Source organism: Sinohyriopsis cumingii, unplaced genomic scaffold (assembly GCF_028554795.1).
Source record: "Sinohyriopsis cumingii isolate HCF-2022 unplaced genomic scaffold, ASM2855479v2 utg001542l, whole genome shotgun sequence".
Classification (NCBI taxonomy): Eukaryota; Metazoa; Mollusca; class Bivalvia; order Unionida; family Unionidae; genus Sinohyriopsis; species Sinohyriopsis cumingii.
The window spans coordinates 1,054,961-1,074,240 of NW_028316015.1; the positions used below are offsets into that span (position 1 = coordinate 1,054,961).

The window sequence follows — 19,280 nt, forward strand, 5'->3', positions numbered from 1 at the left end:
TTCAACTTGGTTGCTATGATGAGGATCTTGAAAATCTTGTCATCACTTCTCATGAATGGATGGTTGTATCTCCACTGAATTTTCACTGCTTGAATTAAATGAAAATGGTGTTAATCTAACCTCCAACTTGGCCACCAAATCAGTTTATTGATACCGCTTCTTAATATATGGCCAATGCTACATGGGGTTTTCACTGAAAGATTTCTTATTGCCATGTCTGGTTGGCCTAAGTGAAAATAATGCTGATCTGAAATTGTGTTTTTATCCAAAAGTCTGTAAGTACTTTGTAATTCCAATGAATAATTTAAACAAATAAATTCTCTCAAATTATAGCTGCATTCAGCTAAAGAATGATTTCACTAAACAGATGTTAAAAATAGGAATCAGGTATTTTGATATAAACAATCTTATGTACATCCCCACTTGACCAATGTCAAAAAAAAAACTTTTCTCAACAAGAACTCTATCATCTTAATTGAAAATTACCCCATACTGTAAAAAGGTCAGGCCTGTTAACATAAATTTTAGCAATTCAACCTGACCAACATCAGGAAAAAACAGTGTCCTGAACTCAAGTCCAAGTAAACATGTTGCTTACAAATGACCATTGTCTTATAATAGAATCTTCAATCATGGACAAAAGTTTGCTATGTATTGTTTACAATGACCCTTACAATCTACAATAATGAATAAAAGTTAAACACAGAATATAAATATACTTAACACCATTATCGAGCTGGTGTATGTGAAGGCAGGAGCAAATTGCTCACCATTCCTCAAGTTTAATGGTATTTTTATTTTGCTTAAAGGTCAGAGAATTTTATTGTTCTTCTTTGGCCATTAGAATGTGAAATTAGAATATGAAATACTTTAATTCAGTGAGCTGCAAGGTGCATGTATACTGAAACCCCTAGTGTCTGTATATGTTACTTAAATATTACTGGTACTTGTGACAATTACTGGCTTTTGTCATGCTGAAAGGAGTGTTGCCAGTTAAAGGAATAAAGAAATACATTTACTATTGATACTGCAGCTTTAATTGTGATAATTATTGATAAGCAATTACAGTGAGTGATAACAGTCATACTGTTTCAGATAAAAATGTTATATATATATATATATATATATATATATATATATATATATATATATATATATATATATATATATATATATGTATATATATATATATATATATATATATATATATATATATATATATATATATATATATATATATATATAGTGATAAAAACTTATTAGTATTTCTCTATTTCATAAGTAAAATACAAGAATAAAATAGAGACAAACAGTCATACATATAATTATATTGCTATAAAGGATATACAATATATCAATTAAAAAAAAATTTATACAATTTTATGTAGTGCTTTGGCATTAAGGCCATTAGGATACAAAGTATCTAACTTATGAATCCAATCACTCTCTACTCAATTTTTCTTTCATGCCAATAGATATTGTGCATGGTGACATGAATAGACTCATCTGTTTGTCTCTATTTTATTCTATTATTTTACTGATTCAGGTTTCATTAGAGACTCGTGTATCTTTTAGATCCTGTCATTCATATATAATTGTTATGACGATGCATATCATTTATGATGTTACATAATGACATAATTATTATTTTAAAATAAAAGACATCATCCATTTTCTTTAATTGCACAGAATTTTTGGTATTTGTGTTTTTTTTATATCCCAATTCTATTTCATAAATGAGATAATAAAATATTTATTTTGTTTCCAAGCTGAGTGAATGAATAGTTACTTAGTGCAATTGTAAATTGTAAATACCATATATATGTTAAACTGCAACACGATTATTTATTGCCATCTTTGCAACTACTGTATATACTTGCTTATAAGTCAAGTCCAAATGCAAACAATATAGACCCTTAATCTGACCTCACATAATGCACTGGCAGATGAGAGTCTGTGTTGTTTGTTCTACTGGTTACTTCTAATAAACTGCATAAACCCAGATCTGTTGATACCTTATAGGATGGCATATCTAGGTCTGTGCAGTTTTCATTTGGACTTGATTTATAAGCAAGTATAGGTGGTATGCGATAGAATTTAAAATGTGCCAATTAGATATGACAGTTATGAAACACATGGAGTGATGAAATGTACTATTGTTCGTTCCACATACCATCATGAAATATGTGTCTGTAGCTCTGTGAATTTTCATATCATTGTCTTTAAATGCATGTAAAATTACTTAATTTGTTTCGTATTCAAATTATTTCAACACCATTTGTATCAACAAATAGCATAACAATTGCCACCCATTGCATGCTGAAACAATGTGGTCTGTTTACGTCAAATTCTTCAGTGCTGCTATATCCTGTGGAAGAGTAGATTTGTTTATTAAAGAGTGATCAGCTTTGCTATTCTCCTTTGTTTTGCCATAATGTAGTTGTCTCCTTTTGATTTCTTTTGCAGTCTCAAAAACGACTCTTCCATAACTTGGGACAAACATGGCAGTTTACATTTACACAGTCAAGTCTTATTCAGTGTATATCAAATGAATAGTGTTTTACTGAATGTCAGTAAGAATTTTGTTTAAATCATTCACCCATGAAACAAATTCAGTAGCTTAAGCTACATTTTGAGACACTGACATGAAAATTCAATGAGAAACAGATGCCAATATCATTCTCGATGCTCTGTGGAATGAATTATATATATCCAGTGCAAAACACTTGTGTGAGATTCCTCTGATATGCAACCATGTTTTTGGAAGAATTCAGATTTATGTCAGAAATATAATTAAACATAAATTGTAATTTCAGTATAAACTTCAGTTTGGACTCGGCTTTTCTATGTGTGTCCAGTGACAAGGGGACTGTACATATATTTGCTGTCAAGGATACAGAATTAAATAGAAGATCTACGTAAGATAATTGTTTATTGCTTACAGTTGTGACTGTGTGTATGTATGTATATATGTATGTATGTATGTATATATGTATGTATGTATGTATGTATGTATGTGTGTGTGTGTCTGTGTGTGTGTATGTATGTATGTATGTCTCCTAAATGTATAGAATCATACTATATTATTGCCCCCCCCTCCCATCATTTGGTGAAATGTATCAGACAAGTATTCCTATGTCTATCCATCCATCTGTCACACTTTCATTTCAGCTTTATAACTTTCAAGCCATATGAGGGATAAAACTTGGTCTACTTATATATTATCAGTAGAAGCTGTGATATCACACTCCCCCTTCCACTACAAAACTTTCAAACCATTTAAGATTAAGGAATGAAACTTGGTACTTACTTATCATTAGTAGAAGCTGTGATATCACACTTCCCCTTCCACTATAAAACTTTAAAACCATTTAAGATTAAGTAATGAAACTTGGTACTTATATATCATTAGTAGAAGCTGTGATATCACACTCCCCCTTCCACTATAAAACATCAAAACCATTTAAGATTAAGGATTGAAACTTGATATATTATACAGCCTCATTAGAAGGTGCATATTTTACCACATTGGGGATCCTGTCTTTCAGGTCATGACTCAGTATTTTAAGTTTTCTAGTATACTTGCCCTTTCACTCAGTAACTCTGAGATCAAGGGATGCAGCTTGTTATACTTACATGTCATCACTAACAAAGCATTGCATACTACACTGAGGATCCTGTTAGTGTCATGATTTGGTATTTTCAGTTTTCAGTAACACTTGCCTTTCCCAACTTTCACTTTGAACCATTTGAGATTCAGTAAGAGTTATGCATACTTAATTTGTATTATGTGTTGGGTTCTATTCGTGATTATATGTTATTTATATTTAATTTGTATTGTGTGACTTTCCTTCATCAATAATTGAGGGTAGGAGGTGGGCCTGCATGTCTAATGTCATGTAGATAAACATGTTTACTAAGTTAGAGATCTGTATACATCTTGATTCTGACCTGATAATGCACTGGCAGATCAGGGTCTATGTTGTTTATTCTACTGATTACTCCTAACAAACTGTACAGACCCAGATCTGCCTGCACAGCTTTCATTGTGACATCACATTGTGTGACATTCAATCCAGTTTGAACTGGATCACACCTTTTTATTGAATCCAGTCAAAAATTGAAACATAGTTAAATATTGAGTTTGCTGTATGTGTTTCTTGGGGCATGTAGATAATGACTTTCACAGGAATATGAATGTAGGATGATCCAAGTGAAATGAATAATCACTTTTTAAAGGTATGTGTAATCAAATTTTCAAAACCAACACCTGTTACTGAAATAGTCGTTACTGAACCGTATGATTTATACCATAGCTGACAAAATAAAGTTGTGGTAGAGCATCCGCTTCGGATGCAAGAGGTCACGGGTTCGAATACCGGCTGAGTCATACCAAAGACTTTTAAAAATGGTATTTACAGCTGCCTCGCTTGGCGCTCAGCATTAAGAGGTTAGTGTTAGGACTGGTCGGCCTGGTGTCAGGATAATGTGACTGGGTGGGACATCATGCTACATGTCTGCGGCATGATACCCCAGTGCTAGACATCACTATAAACTGTCACACTGCAGACATCATAGTGATATGACTGAAAAATTGTTAAAAGCTATGTTTAAAATCTAAATCACACACACACACAAAATAAAGTTGTTAACAGCATGTGCAATATTGAAGAAATGCTATTTTTAGTAACCAGACACCCTAAACTATATTGTAAGGTACATGGTTGTTGCGCAGATGGTCATGCAAGTAAACATAAGTCAGTACATTTATACTACATACGACATGGAAGATACCAACTGTTATAATGGTAAAATTAAAATAAAGATCATTAAACTACAGTGACGAAATTCTCTGAATCATAAAAGTGCAATATAGACTTTATGAATTTTTTTTTACATGCCACACATTCCAAAATAATGATTTCTGAATAAAATATGGTTTTATAAAAATTTTTAAAAATTCACAATTACTAGTAGCAGTATAATTACAGAAGACAAAAAGAACAATATACCTATGCATGCAGAATAAGTAATAGTTAATTAAATTCAGATGGCAATATATTTTTACCAGATCAATGATGAATACAAATTAAAATAGAAATAATATTGTAAAATAATGGCTGATATATTTTATCATAATTTTAAAATCAAAAAAATTGAATCAGGTTTTGAAACAAATCTTAATAATACTAGTGATTTAAATGTTTATCAGACATTTACACTTACATATAGGAATTACTTGTGTTTGTAACAAATTCAATAACAACAATAATGATAATAATGTCAACATTGCAGATTCTTTTAAATGTTAATCAAATGACCAGCATGCTGAATGTAATTTAAATATGAATTAAACATATTTCTATTGTGAAGACACTTATGCTGTTCATGCTGCATTATTGTGGAATATTTAGCATTCAGTATAAAATGACATAAATCTGTATTATACAGTGTGACCCAGCTATAGCGCGCTCTGTTATAATGCGAATTCGGGTATAACTCGATCGTGGCGTGGCTCCTGAAATTTCATATACATGTATTTTTCTTGTGCATAAAAAAAAAATCTTAAAAGTACGATAAAACGTAAAAAGTTGCTTATCATTTTGGGGAAGAGATCACATATGAATAATACAAGACGATCGTGGGTTGGCTCCTGAAGAAGAAGAAGAAAAAACGCATAAAGTTTATTCTGGGATCACGTAGGTCTTCACCAATATCACAAACTTGGATTGTTTTTCCTTATTGGCTGCAAAACGTACCATGTGGCTTTTTTTATTTGTTGGCGACATTGTTGGCTGTTTAAACTTTTATATACAACCATTGGTTTGGAGTGCAGAAATTCAGAGGCCCCATGAAAGAAAGCTGCAAACTGGATATAAATGCACTGAAATTTATCTATTGTTACATAAACAAATTCTTTGTCCATATTGACAAACCATCTAAACATTGCATTGTTATATCATAACCTGCTTATCCTGACATCTAGCATGAATTCTGTATGTTGTGAAATAACCGCTTTTTTGTTGTTGACATTTCTGGTAACGGAAATCAACCGGACGAGGCATTGTCTCGTAATCTATCTTTCATTGGATTTTCAGTCCCTCGCTAGTAATTAATATATTTACATAGACTGACATTTGTACGTGGATGGTAAGTAAAATTCCTCTTCTTTTCACTCAGAATTAAATCCTTCAGAAGACTCACGTTTTCTGTAATAATCCCAGTCATCAGAACACCTGCATCTCTATTGTCCGTTGACCCTTTGTTAATTTTCAGATGCATGCGTGGAAGGCAGCAGCATGCTGCTACCACAAATGTAAAAAAAAATAAAGAAACAAAAACAAACAAAAAATCTTACTTATTGGTTTATTCAGTAGGCATGGAGGGACAGTAACTAGAATAGTCTAAACATTGACCAATTCCTTTTTAAAAATGTACTGAGATAAAATAGTTTGCTGAAATTTCAAAGGAAACAGATTACCTTTGAAGCACCGACTGTTATGAAAATGTACTCAGCAAATGGAAAAATACCCGTCTCAATCATGCAATACAATTATTTGATGTTGCCGCCACAATAAGAAATGGGCATTCGTTTGGTTCTCCAAAGCTGTCCTTTAGCAGTGACTTCAATAGCGCATGCACCCTTCATCAAAGAAAGCTGGCTATTATCTTTCAATAACAGCAAAGAACTTTTCTTCAAAGGAAGTGAGTACGAAACTTAAATAAAAGTGATGGAATCTGATGGATTTTTGCATTTTCCAATGTGACTGGAACACGTTAACTGTGCTGTGAAAGTTTCCTTTTTGTAGAGAAAAAGTTTATGCTTACGAACACTACCAACGGCAGTTTAAAACGCAAACTAACTTTTACCGACTTGGAACGTACTTTAAAGTAAATGTGCTTCGTCATTTGTTACGTGATTGTGCTATGTTTTTCCACTGAATTCAGACCAGTATGACCTGTTACAAAATTAATGAATATTTTAAAGCTGTGTGTGCATATTTTCGATGGAATCACTTGTATTGTAGATTCAATGTATATGATGAGGTTCGCAGGTGAGTACATGGTGTTAATGCTCAAATTAGACATTTATATATAAACAGGATTCATGTATATGTACCAGTTCATGGTTCTCTAAATAAAGTAAACTATTATATTATGTCTTCTCTGTTTTCACTACAGGTGTATTTCTCATTTAATATGCATCAGTTTAAGATGGTAACTGTGCCGACGAAGCACGTATTTTACCGCCCGCATTTATTACCCACACACACACCCCCACACAATTTTTTTTGGGGTACATTTTCTTCAGCTAACTGACTTGGTTGAATATAACATGGTTCGATATATAACGCGGTCTGGTTTTATGGCTCCCAACTACTGTGTTATAGCTGGGTCACACTGTATTAATTGATTTCTGATTTAGAGACTAACATATTTGTGATTTAGAGAATTTTTTTACTGTTATTTTGAATTCCTTTATTATAGTCATAGTCATTAAAACAGGCATCTTGCATAGTGTATATAGTTGTGGTCATTAAAGCAGTAGGCATCTTGCAGAGTGTATATAGTCATAGTCATTAAAGCATTTAGCATTAGACATCTTGCATAGTGTATATAGTCAAAGTGATTAAAGAAGTAGGCATCTTGCATTGTGTATATAGTCGTAGTCATTAAAGAAGTAGGCATCTTGTTTAGTGTATATAGTCATAGTCATTAAAGAAATAGGCATCTTGCATTGTGTATATGGTCATAGTCATTAAAGCAGTAGGCATCTTGCATAGTGTATATAGTCAAAGTGATTAAAGAAGTAGGCATCTTGCATAGTGTATATAGTCAGTCATGCAAGCACTATGCATCTTGCATAGTGTAGTCATAGTCATTCAAGCAGTAGGCATCTTGCATAGTGCATATAGTCATAGTCATTTAAACAGTAGGTATGTTACATTGTGTTTACAGTATCAGTCCACGTCATATCATTTCACCTTACAATAAAACTATCAATCATTATTTGGCAGTATTATTTCTGTTTTTATTTGTATTCATCATTGATTTGGCTAAAAAAAGTTTTTAAAATGTTGTCATCTGAATATTTTAATTATTAATTTAAATGTAGTCAAAGTACTAATATTTTAAATGCTACTAAATTATGAAAATAGGAATTTTACAAAAAATATAATAAATCCATTTTTTATTCAGATGGCATTATTTTGGAATGTGTGGCATACAATTTTTAAAAGTCCATATTCTACTTACATTACATTTTTTGACTGATAGAATTAAGTAGAACAGAATTTGTAAAAATTATTTTAATTTAACTGGTTACAGCGGTTGGTATTTTGCATTTTGTACACAGTATAAATGTACTAACTTTTATTTTTACATGCATGAGCATCCACATCAACTGATGATGTGTATTAGCCTGTCTGTGTACTAAAAATAGAAATTCTTTAACATCCTATCTATCTATAAATATGTTGCAGTCACACTTGATTATTAAGCAATGGGTGGTGCATGGTCAATATAGGAAAGACAGAAGTGATAGGACAGTCAGAAGAGTAATGATAGGAAAGGCAGAAATAAGTAAAAGAGTGTCCGTATACGTTTTCATCCCTTCATACTCAGACCAATCCAGCTACCGTAGCAGTGATGAGATAAGGAACCTCAACCAGCATAGCCCTGAGAAACACTAGGTCTTACTTGTAGCTGACTAGTTCATTTCAAAGTGATCTTGGAAAGCTCCTGCTAGTGAGATACCAAGTCAGGAGCTTATGCAATTATTGATGGTAATTTGTTCCAAGTCCCTATTGTACATGGGAAGAATCTGAACTTGAGACAATTTGTCAATGCTGACATTTTAATTGGAACATTTTCCTATGGTTTGCCCTAGTTTGGCTATATGCCAGGGTCAGGTATTTGTCCACTGGTATGTCCACCAGGTTGTTCGTAATCTTGTACAACATGGTCAGCTGGGCCTTGGTTCGCCTGGATTCGAGTGATTCCCACTGGAGATGGTTCATCATTGCACTGACACTGCTAGTGTTACGATATTTATTTGTGGTGAATCTAGCAGCTTTCCTCTGAACCATCTCTATCTTGTTTATTCGATCTTTATAATGTGGGTTCCACACAATCGAGCAGTACTCAAGACCTGGTCAAACCAGAGTGAAATACCCTGCACTTCTTACTTCTTCATTGTTAATTTGGAGGATGCGGCGCAGGAAACCAAGGTTACTGTTCCATTTTTTCACTATCTTGTCTATGTGCCTTTTCCAAGAGAGGTCTCTGGACAATTCAACCTCGAAATATTTTGTTGCCTGCTCATTTGCTAACTTGTGCCCCTTAAGAGTATATTTGTACAAGATTGGTGATTTCTTCCTGTAAACTCTTAGGATGCTGCATTTTTCTGGGTGGAATGACATACCCCAAATTCTTTCCCAGAGGGCCAGTTGGTTCAGCTCTTCTTGAAGGATCTCAGTCCTTGGAGGCATTTTTTTTCCTGGGTAGACTATACAGCCATCTGCAAAAAGTCTTGTGTTGGATTTGACACTTGCAGATAGATCACTGATGAACACCAGGAAGAGGATGGGACCCAAAACACTACCTTGAGGTACCCCACTTACAACTGGTGCTGTGTCTGATGTTGCTCCATCTACTATAACTCTTTGCGATCTGTCTGTCAGGAAATCTCTGATCCATTTCTGGGTATTACCCCTGATGCCATAGTGGTCCAACTTACAGAGTAGTCTTTCATGAGGGACATGATCGAAAGCCTTACTGAAATCAAGGCTAGCAAGTTCATGCTATTTCCCTCTGTCTAGGGATTTGGCAGGCTCATCTACTAGGGTTATTTGCTGTGCTTCACAGCTTCATCTGGCATGGAAACCATGCCGGCAGTCTGTTTGAAGTGATCTAGATTTTGCATCATGTTGCTGACTATAATGTGTTCAAACATTTTGCAGCAGAGACATGTTAGGGAGACAGGTATATAATTGCTGGCCTTGAATCTTTCTCCATTTTTGAAGATAGCTGTAATGTTTGCTGTTTTCCAAACATCAGGGACATAACCTTCGAGAGGCACTTCTGGTAAATATAACTCAAGTATGGTGAACACTTTTCTGCTAGATCTTTCAGGATCCTTGCTGGAATCATGTCTATTCCTGTGGCCTTCTGTGGGTTAATTTTCCGCAACAAGCTATATATACATTCTTCAGTAACCTGGATGTTAGGCATTGGTGGGTAATGATCTCCATGTAGGCTTGGTAGATCATTCTTATCCTCTTGCACACATCTTAATGTTTTTATTTTCCCAAATTAAAAAAGTTTACTCAGATGGAACAAGGTTTGGTTTGTAATTTGCAAGGTTTAAAGGGATTAAATAATCCTCAACTAGCTAACTGTGCCAGGTAAATACTTTAAAAGACCTGAGGTAGGGAACAATTCATAATGGACTGGAGCGAATTTTAGAATTCATTTTTTTTTCTATGAAGACAGGAAATGACTATTCTTTTGAAGCCATTTGGTGGCCTGATTAGGATAAAGTATAAATAAATTCAGTCTCCAGCCCCCATTCAAATGATATGTCCCTTATAATCCCAGATTATATGCCCAGTATTTTAGAGGTTGCTTTATACTGAGGGACATTCATAGTATGAAATCAATCTAATTTATTTAGTGCACAAATCTTGGATAATAATTTGGGTTTCTAAGTTGAGAATAGACTTAAGCCACGGTCAATGATATTTTACTTTTACTTGACTACCTTTTATTGAAGTATAGTATTTATACTGAAGGATCATGGCAACTATTTCCCATAGGTTTCAAAGAATCTAATTGTCTTTTTAAGGAGTGGTGGGGTTAAATCTGACATTTCTTATAGAAAGGTAGGAACATGTTGTTGAGACAAGGATATTTCTTGTCAGTTAGCTGTCTTTTACTGTTACTGTGTAAAGCATTTAAATGTAAAATTAAATTTCAGGTTTAACAAGATGGTATTGTCATGTCAATTGGCTCTCTCTGACTATGTAAAGTAAATTGATCTAATGTTAAATTTTAGGTTCAATAAGATGGGATTTCTTGGTCAGTATGTGGAGTCCCAGTGGGGTTTGGCCAGTTTCACCATGCCTGCTGAGTGTGCCTGTGTATGTGCTTTTGGACCAAACCAGTCTGTGATAGGTATGTACAGAGTAATTGTTAAAACTGAGTCACATAGTGTAGGAGACAGAAGGACTCTCTATTATTATTCTTTCACAATGTTTTCTATAAAAACAACTGAAGGAACACATCTAAAAAACAAATTAGGTTGTTGCCAATTTCTTACAATCATGTCTTATATGGCAGCCTTGCTAGTTACAAGCATGCCTTAACTTCTTACAACCATGTCTTACATGGCAGCCTTGCTTGTTACAAACATGCCTTAATTTCCTACAACCATGTCTTACACAGCAGCCTTGCTAGTTACAAACATGCCTTAATTTCTTACAACCATGTCTTACACAGCAGCCTTGCTAGTTACAAACATGCCTTAATTTCTTACAACCATGTCTTACATGACAGCCTTGCTTGTTACAAACATGCCTTAACTTTGTACAACTATGTCTTACATGGCAGCCTTGCTAGTTAGGAACATGCCTTAACTTTTTACAACCCAGCCATGTCTTGCATGGCAGCCTTGCTAGTTACAAATGTGCCTAAACTTCTTACAGCCATGTCATGCATGGCAGCCTTGCTAGTTTACGAACATGCCTTAATTTCTTACAACCTTGTCTTACATGGCAGCCGTTGCTTGTATGAACATGCCTTAACATCTTACAACCATGTCTTGCAGTGCAGCCTTTCTAGTTACAAACATGCCTTAATTTCTTACAACAATTTCGTACATGGCAGCCATGCTTGTATGAACATGCCTTAATGTCTTATAACCATGTCTTGCACAGCAGCCTTGCTAGTTACAAATATGCCTTAATTTCTTACAACAATTTCTTACATGGCAGCCTTGCTAGTTACGAACATGCCTTAATTTCTTACAACAATTTCTTACATGGCAGCCATGTCTTACACTTATCAATTAAATGTGATCACTGCAGCAAGTTAATATGAAGACTGCAGCAATTTCACTGAGCTGGAGCATTTTATTTTTAGTTATACAGGCAACTTCTTGATTTCCTTTGCTGTTAGAATGGAGAGGAAAATTTATCACCAAAACTATTTAAGATTGGAAAAATTCTTTGCAAAAAATCTGCTTTCAGTTGAAATGGGTTCCTCTTTACACAATGCCTTGATTAATCTGAAAAGGTAAAGAATATTACTATGATCAAGATAGAATTTACGTCAGTAAAATTTATAATGTATTCAGCTCTTTCTTGCTAAGTAGATAAATAAATAATTAGGTTTGTAGGTACCATATATACTCATTTGTAAGTCAGATCCAACTGGATGGCATAGACCAAGATCTGCCATCACATATTGTGCAGGCAGGTCTGGTTCTGTGAAGTCTATTTGGACCAATCAGTTTTACAAACAAACATGTACCTGACATGCTTTTTATGTTGAATTGAATACATTCTAGTTTTTATTGTATATTGAAAATCAAACAAGATTGTTTTTTCTTTGAAAAGGTAGACATTAATTTAGAGAAACAGCAACAATGAAACATGTTGGTTTTTATTTTTTATCACTAGATTGATTGATTGATTGATTGATTGGCTTAGATGGAATGTTAAAAAAAATCAAATTTAAACCGTCATGAAACATGTAAAAAAAAAATCAAATAAAGGGAGGTAGAAAATAAAAATATTTACAGTTTTTGGAGACACTTATGGCATCATCTGATGACAGACCAGTCTCATTACAATTGTTAACTTGTTCTTCTGTATATCCCTCTTGGCTGAGTATTTCTCAGAGCTGGTAGGGATTATTGCATGCTTCCTCCTGATTCACCAAACATGTATCCCAAAAATGAAGTCTCTTTTATCCCATGTCAGCCACTGTCAGTATATTTTGCCATTTTCTTTACCTGGGTCTTGAAAATTGGTCAAGAGATCGGAACATATTGTTCACATTTCTGTTTGATCCAGGTGTATACAGTACCATCTGATTCCATATCATTTGCAGTCTGTGCCCATTTCCATTTTCAACCTATCATGGAAGTCATGCAGGTAACCCCAAATTTTCTACTTGAGCTGATCTCTGAAGGTCAACTCTGCAAGTTTAATTTCACGACAGACTTTAATCTCGCCTGTCCATTTTGAATCCTATCTACGATATGAAGCTTTTCATTCACAGACTTCTCCAGTGTCCTAGTGGTTAGAGTATCTGCCTTGGATGCAGGAGGTCATGTGTTTGAACCCTGGCCGAGTCATACAAAAGACTTATACAAATCATTCACAGAGTACATCTCGCCTATGATAACATTACTCTCAATAATTGCATTTGCAAATGATTAGGATACATTACCGAATAATGTTTATGCTTTAATGCTGTTAATTACATAATACTTGAAACATTGTTCAGTTGGTTAAGTCAAATGAATTGATTTTGACACTCGATAGAGACCACAAATGCTTATGCAGGTAGGATTTGACTTTGAACTTTTGTTTTTATGTTACCTCCCTAACTTGAATTTATGTAGACTCTCCCAAGTTGTAGATCAAGACACCCAGCACCAAATTAGGTTCTCACAGAAATGCTTACCGCTATCAATATGATAGTTGATTGACTCATTTCATGTTTATACAGAAAAGAACATGCCATGATTATACTGATTACATTGAACATTGAAGACTAAACACTGATTTGACCAAACAAGATGTATTTAATTCTTTTTGTCTATTTCTTACAGTGTTACCACCAGTTATCATTTACCAACATTTTCATTGATCACTATTTTGCCATTATTTTTTTACAGAGTATTGAGAAAATATTTTTTTCAAAGAAAATCTAACATAATATGTAATTTCTTGTTAAAACTTGATTTATTAAATGTTTGGGTACTGATCATCATTTTTAGTGATGAAACAGTATATCAAGGATTCATTTGCCAATTTTGGTCACGATTTTCTTTATGTTCAACAAATATGGGCCAATTTTATTGGTATTTTCTAGAAAAAGAATGGGATCCACACCAAACTACATGTTATAAGTGGGGTCACAAGTTCTCTGGGAAGAAGTTGAGTACTTTGATAGGGTCACGTTGAATTTATGCTTTAGTGAATGCCAGAGTTCATAATGAAAAACTATTTACTTTTGTAAAAATATGCCTAATAATATATTTTGTTCCATTTCAGCTATTTGTGTGGATGGCACTTTTCACAAGTACGTGTTCACTAGGGATGGGAACTGTAATAGGGAAGCTTATGATGTGTTCCTTGAAATCGGTGATGATGAAATGGACTGATCCTACATTTTAGTCTGCCGTGGAAAATTTATGATCTGGTCCTTAGACTTGTCAGTGATAGGAAACTATCACTAATATATTTGCAGGAAAATGCACTATTCCATTTGAAAAGACAGTAGCTGTTGTAGATATATTATTCCTGTTTTAAAAAACATATGCATGTCTTATATATCACAGAGTTTGCAGAACAAAAAGTTTATGGATCATCTGTTGTAGTAATGTATGCACTGGTCTTCAAAGGAAGATATTACATCATTTTATAACATGAATAGAATGTAATAAGAGTAGATAAGACATTCTTTTAATGCAAATTGATTATTTCTTTTATAATTTTGTTAGTGTGTTTTGTTTCATTAAATATTGGATGTAGTTAATTGAAACACGTGTACGGGTTCATTGTACCCGTACTTAAGATATGTCTCAATGTATCACTATTGTATACATGTAAATACTGATGATATAAATTGATACAATGATTAACAATTGTATCGTATTATAAGTCATGTATTTTTATTGAATTATTGATTCACCTGAGAAGTTCAAAGGAAAGCTACAATGTGAAGAACAGATTCAGAAAATCTTCAGTGAGAATTGAAATGGATTGCATGATGTACTATTCGAAAAGCTGCATTTAGTGAAATAGTCTGTCATTTGACACCTTTCATTAATGATACATCTGCATTTTTTTTTTTTCAAACTCTACCTAGACTTTGCATCATTCATTGATAGTGTACATAATATTTAGGTGATATGAGTATTATATACAGCATTTTTATGATATTTCAGTATGGTATTAATGAATGGAAATTACATTTGATAAAGGAATAAATAACTGATGTTATTAAAAAGTCTTTTTTAATGAAAGGAATGATAATTTTCCAGATACATCCTTAATTGTGGAAACAGGTTTTGGTTCCTGTATTTAAGTAACCAGAGGAACTACTGTAAGAGTTATTTCCCTTTCCACTCACATTGCACCAATGCAAATGAAAATTATGGTCCAAACCAAGGTTCATTACACATAAAATGAAAATCAGAGGTGATACAGACCGTGTAAATTTTTCAAAAAAATGGTTCTGGATTTACAGTCAAATTCCTGACAAGGAGATGAATGTTACCTGACATAATTCATTATGAGACTGACTCAAACCCAGCAAAATATCTTTGTTTTAGAAGTGTCTGCTTAAGAGAGGATTTTTGAGCTACAGAATGTTTGTGTGCCCAACCACAACAATGTTAGGGGCATATTGTGTTGTGCTTGTTCATCTGTCTGTATGTCCAGTTGACAGGTTGTCACCATGGTTAAGGTTTTGTGGAGATCATTTCAGGCACTGTGGTAAGCATCTGTGTTCCATGAACACATTTCTAGTTTTTCTTATATCATATAGAACTGAAAATTCATTAGGTCTGATTGATTTTGTATCAAACGAATGCATTTGATAACTTTATAATGCATCACTGTTATCAATACCCTTTGTTCCATCTGGGGGGATTTTCAGATGGACATGGAAGTTGTTCCCTTTCAAAGATTAAGATAAAAAAATGCCTACAGTGCAAATAAAAACAAAATTATCCAATAGATTTAAACTGTTCAATTTACTCATCACAATTGCATGTGCAAGTTAGCTCCACCCATATGGTATGTGAACATTTTCATTTCAGCAAGGGTGAAGCAGTAATGATAAATTCAGCTTCAATAATCATGGGTGAAATGAGTAGCCTTCACATAGCTTAATTTGGTTAATTTAACTATGCAAACTATTTTCTTATTTAACATAAACCTTTTTCCCATTTATTCTTTATATGTTTTATCTGTTCAGATTTTATCGACATCATACAGAGACAGTTGCTTCCACACACATACATATGCATACAGACACACAGAATTGTTCAACTATCAGACTATATTAAATTATAAATGTTATTAGTAATGTGGATAATCTTGGAATATTAAGATAATTGATTTGGGTTAAATATTAAGTTTCTCCTTTGATTATGTTCCCCAATCACATAACATTAGGAATATTAGCCAGCTACCTCACAAATCCAGCCCTACTAAAAGACAAAATTCATCTTTCTCTATCTACATCAATAGACAAAGGACAATAACTCTTGCTCATGACCTCCCCTAGATATAGGTTAAATACTTTTTTATGTAACCTGTGTCCTTGGTGAAAGCAATCAGTTATTTTGAGGCAACATTTACAAGAGAAGGAGAGATCTGTAGCTTGCACAGTTACAAATATGTCAAGAGTCTTCTTGTAGAAAAGTCACCTTTTGCTAAACCCAATTTTTGTTCACAATCCACATGCAAAATGAGACATTTACTTCCAAAATGACATAAAAGGAGCTCTTGCACATAGAACTCCATGTTATATTGTTATGTCAGAGGAATTTATGTAGCTGAAGAAGGCAGGGAAAAGAAACACAAGTATAGCTTGTCACTAAAATGTGTAGAGATCTCCATGTCACATACTGAAGACTGCATGTGTAACAGAAAAGCAACAGACATGTACTTGCATACTAGTGCAAATTCCATTGTAATAACAGAGAAAACAAGGCAAGATCTGGCTAGTCCTAAATGAAAACCATGCTGATCTGAGGTCTGATATGACTGCCACAGTGGCCAGCATGAAAATCTTGTTATCACCATTTCTCCTGAATGAATGGTCCTATCAGCATGGGTTTTTCACTAAAAGATTTATTATAATATTTTGTTGATATTAAAAAATGGTGCTGATCTGACATCCAACATGTAGCCAACATGGAAAATCTTATTTTTACCACCTTTCTTAATTGCAAAGTCATTTTGACATGGGGTTTTCTTCAGAAGAATTCTTGCTGTATCTAGTTGGCCATAAATGAAAATGACTAACTCTCAATATGACAGCCATTGTGGATATCTTAAACAAATTGTTATCTCTATGCCTCCCAAACAGGCAGATGTATTAACATAGGGTTTCAACAAAAAACTTCTTATGATACTTACTCAGCCCTAAATGAAAATGGTGCCAGTCATATATCCAAATGGCTGCCACAATGACTTATGAAAATTTTGTTGATACTACTTCCCCCCTGAATGAATGATCATGACATGGGGATGATGTCATAATGATTATCTCATGGCATATATTTTCATGAATGTAAACACTAGGGATGAAACGATACACCCCTGCCACTTATTGATATGATTCAAGATGCACAGCTTGTGATACAATACATTATCAATACACATATTAAATTTCATGATTTATTCATCTACAGAAGGTCTGTCAGTAGTGGCGTGGTGCCATTTTTATGTCTTGACATATTGGTTGTATTTCCAGCAGATTAGAGACAGACACAGATTTATCATATGTTCATAGGCCATTCTCTTCCTTGACAAGATATAAAAGTACTTCCAAACAGACTACCTACAGATGACAGCAATTTGTATTAATCATTTTAGGCCATTTCAGGCTCCTCTATTTGATCAGGGCTTAACTTGGACACTATGCCCTTTGTTTTGCACATCTTATTACCTGTGTCATGTCTTTACTTATATTTGGAAGTTAGTACAGTGCTATTTTCAAAACAAAAAGTATCACAATTCCTCGTTCAAAGAAAATGTTATCTAGAACAAGTCCAAGTGTAGGAGCAGAGAAGACTAACAATCAAAATTCTTCAAAATATACTCTGTGCAGATGCAAACAACTGTTGTAACTACAGAAACTTGTTTCTGCCCGTGAAAAAGGAAAATTTTGACAACACTCACTCTCCTTCTACAAATTAACAAGGTGACTATAGCTTGTGCATTTTGAAATCTGACCCCATCTGATTGTGCCCCGTTTTTTTAATTTCCTCAGCAAGTTTAGTTGCAGATTACATATATCAGTGTAAAAGAAGACATTAGGGTCAATATGAGAAAATTTGGACTTTCAGGTGAATTCGACAAATTCTGTTAAAGATGAATGCTTTATATCTTGTTTATCTTTCTTGCTCATATGCTGTTACCCATATCATGAATAAACCTTTCCTATTATTAAAAGATTTTCATCCAATGAGCATTTACTTTCAAAAAGTACTTATGTACGCATGCTTTGAATACACCTTACCAATCAACTTCCTGAATCCAGTGACCAAAAACATTTGACCCTGTACCAGAGCAGATACTAAATCCATGTTAGGTCGTACAATCTCATTACCACTTATTTGCAACTATTACTGACATGTTAAGGGAGTGTAATAGATATGTTTTCACAAGTTATTTAAGAAAATTTTGATGTATATGAAGACAAAAAGTAATATTTTGCTTCACCAATTTTACCCAACCTGCATTTATTTGAAGGAGGGTATAATCAGACAGTCATGGAAGGATAATATGCAAGTGGAATATCAAAGGAAAAGAGAAACTCTATGCAGATAAAATAGATAACATAATAGAACACATATATTTAGGTAAAGAGAAAAAGAGCAAATATTGATTTTCCTTTTGGAAATAATATATAAAAATGGGATTGAAGAGTTTCTTTAGAAAATCCTTGACTTTGTTGCTCAAAACATATAAATAGAAATGAACAGTGTACTATTGATTTCCAATAAATATGAAAACTGAATTTTATAATTATTTCTTTTTTCTTTATCTATACTTTTGAATATCATCACATAAAATTATAAATTATTAAAAAAGAACAATTTTTTTCAGTTATGTCTGGAAAACACAACAATGATATCAGAGGAAAATATCTTGAAGATGAAAAGGAAAAAATGGCTGACAGTGTAGAAGCTGTAGCATCTGGTGTAATGGCCATAAGACGGGCTGCATCACATTTCAGCATCCCCAGATCCACATAAAGTGATTAATGGAAGAACACTTAGATGCTTCCCATGGAAGGAAACCTCTCCT

At 33.7% G+C, this 19,280-nt stretch overlaps 1 protein-coding gene across 1 annotated transcript in view; it reads left to right on the forward strand.

The window, feature by feature from the left end:
- Positions 1 to 18,990, forward strand: part of LOC149771973 (WD repeat domain phosphoinositide-interacting protein 4-like) — an 82,708-nt gene extending 63,718 nt beyond the window's left edge. Inside the window, exons 10-12 of the mRNA XM_089948005.1 lie at positions 2,817 to 2,918; positions 11,057 to 11,175; positions 14,286 to 18,990. Of these exons, the coding sequence (XP_089804131.1) occupies positions 2,817 to 2,918; positions 11,057 to 11,175; positions 14,286 to 14,395 (331 nt within the window). The 3' untranslated portion in view covers positions 14,396 to 18,990. The remainder of the gene's footprint in view (positions 1 to 2,816; positions 2,919 to 11,056; positions 11,176 to 14,285) is intronic.
- Positions 18,991 to 19,280: the final 290 nt, after the last annotated feature.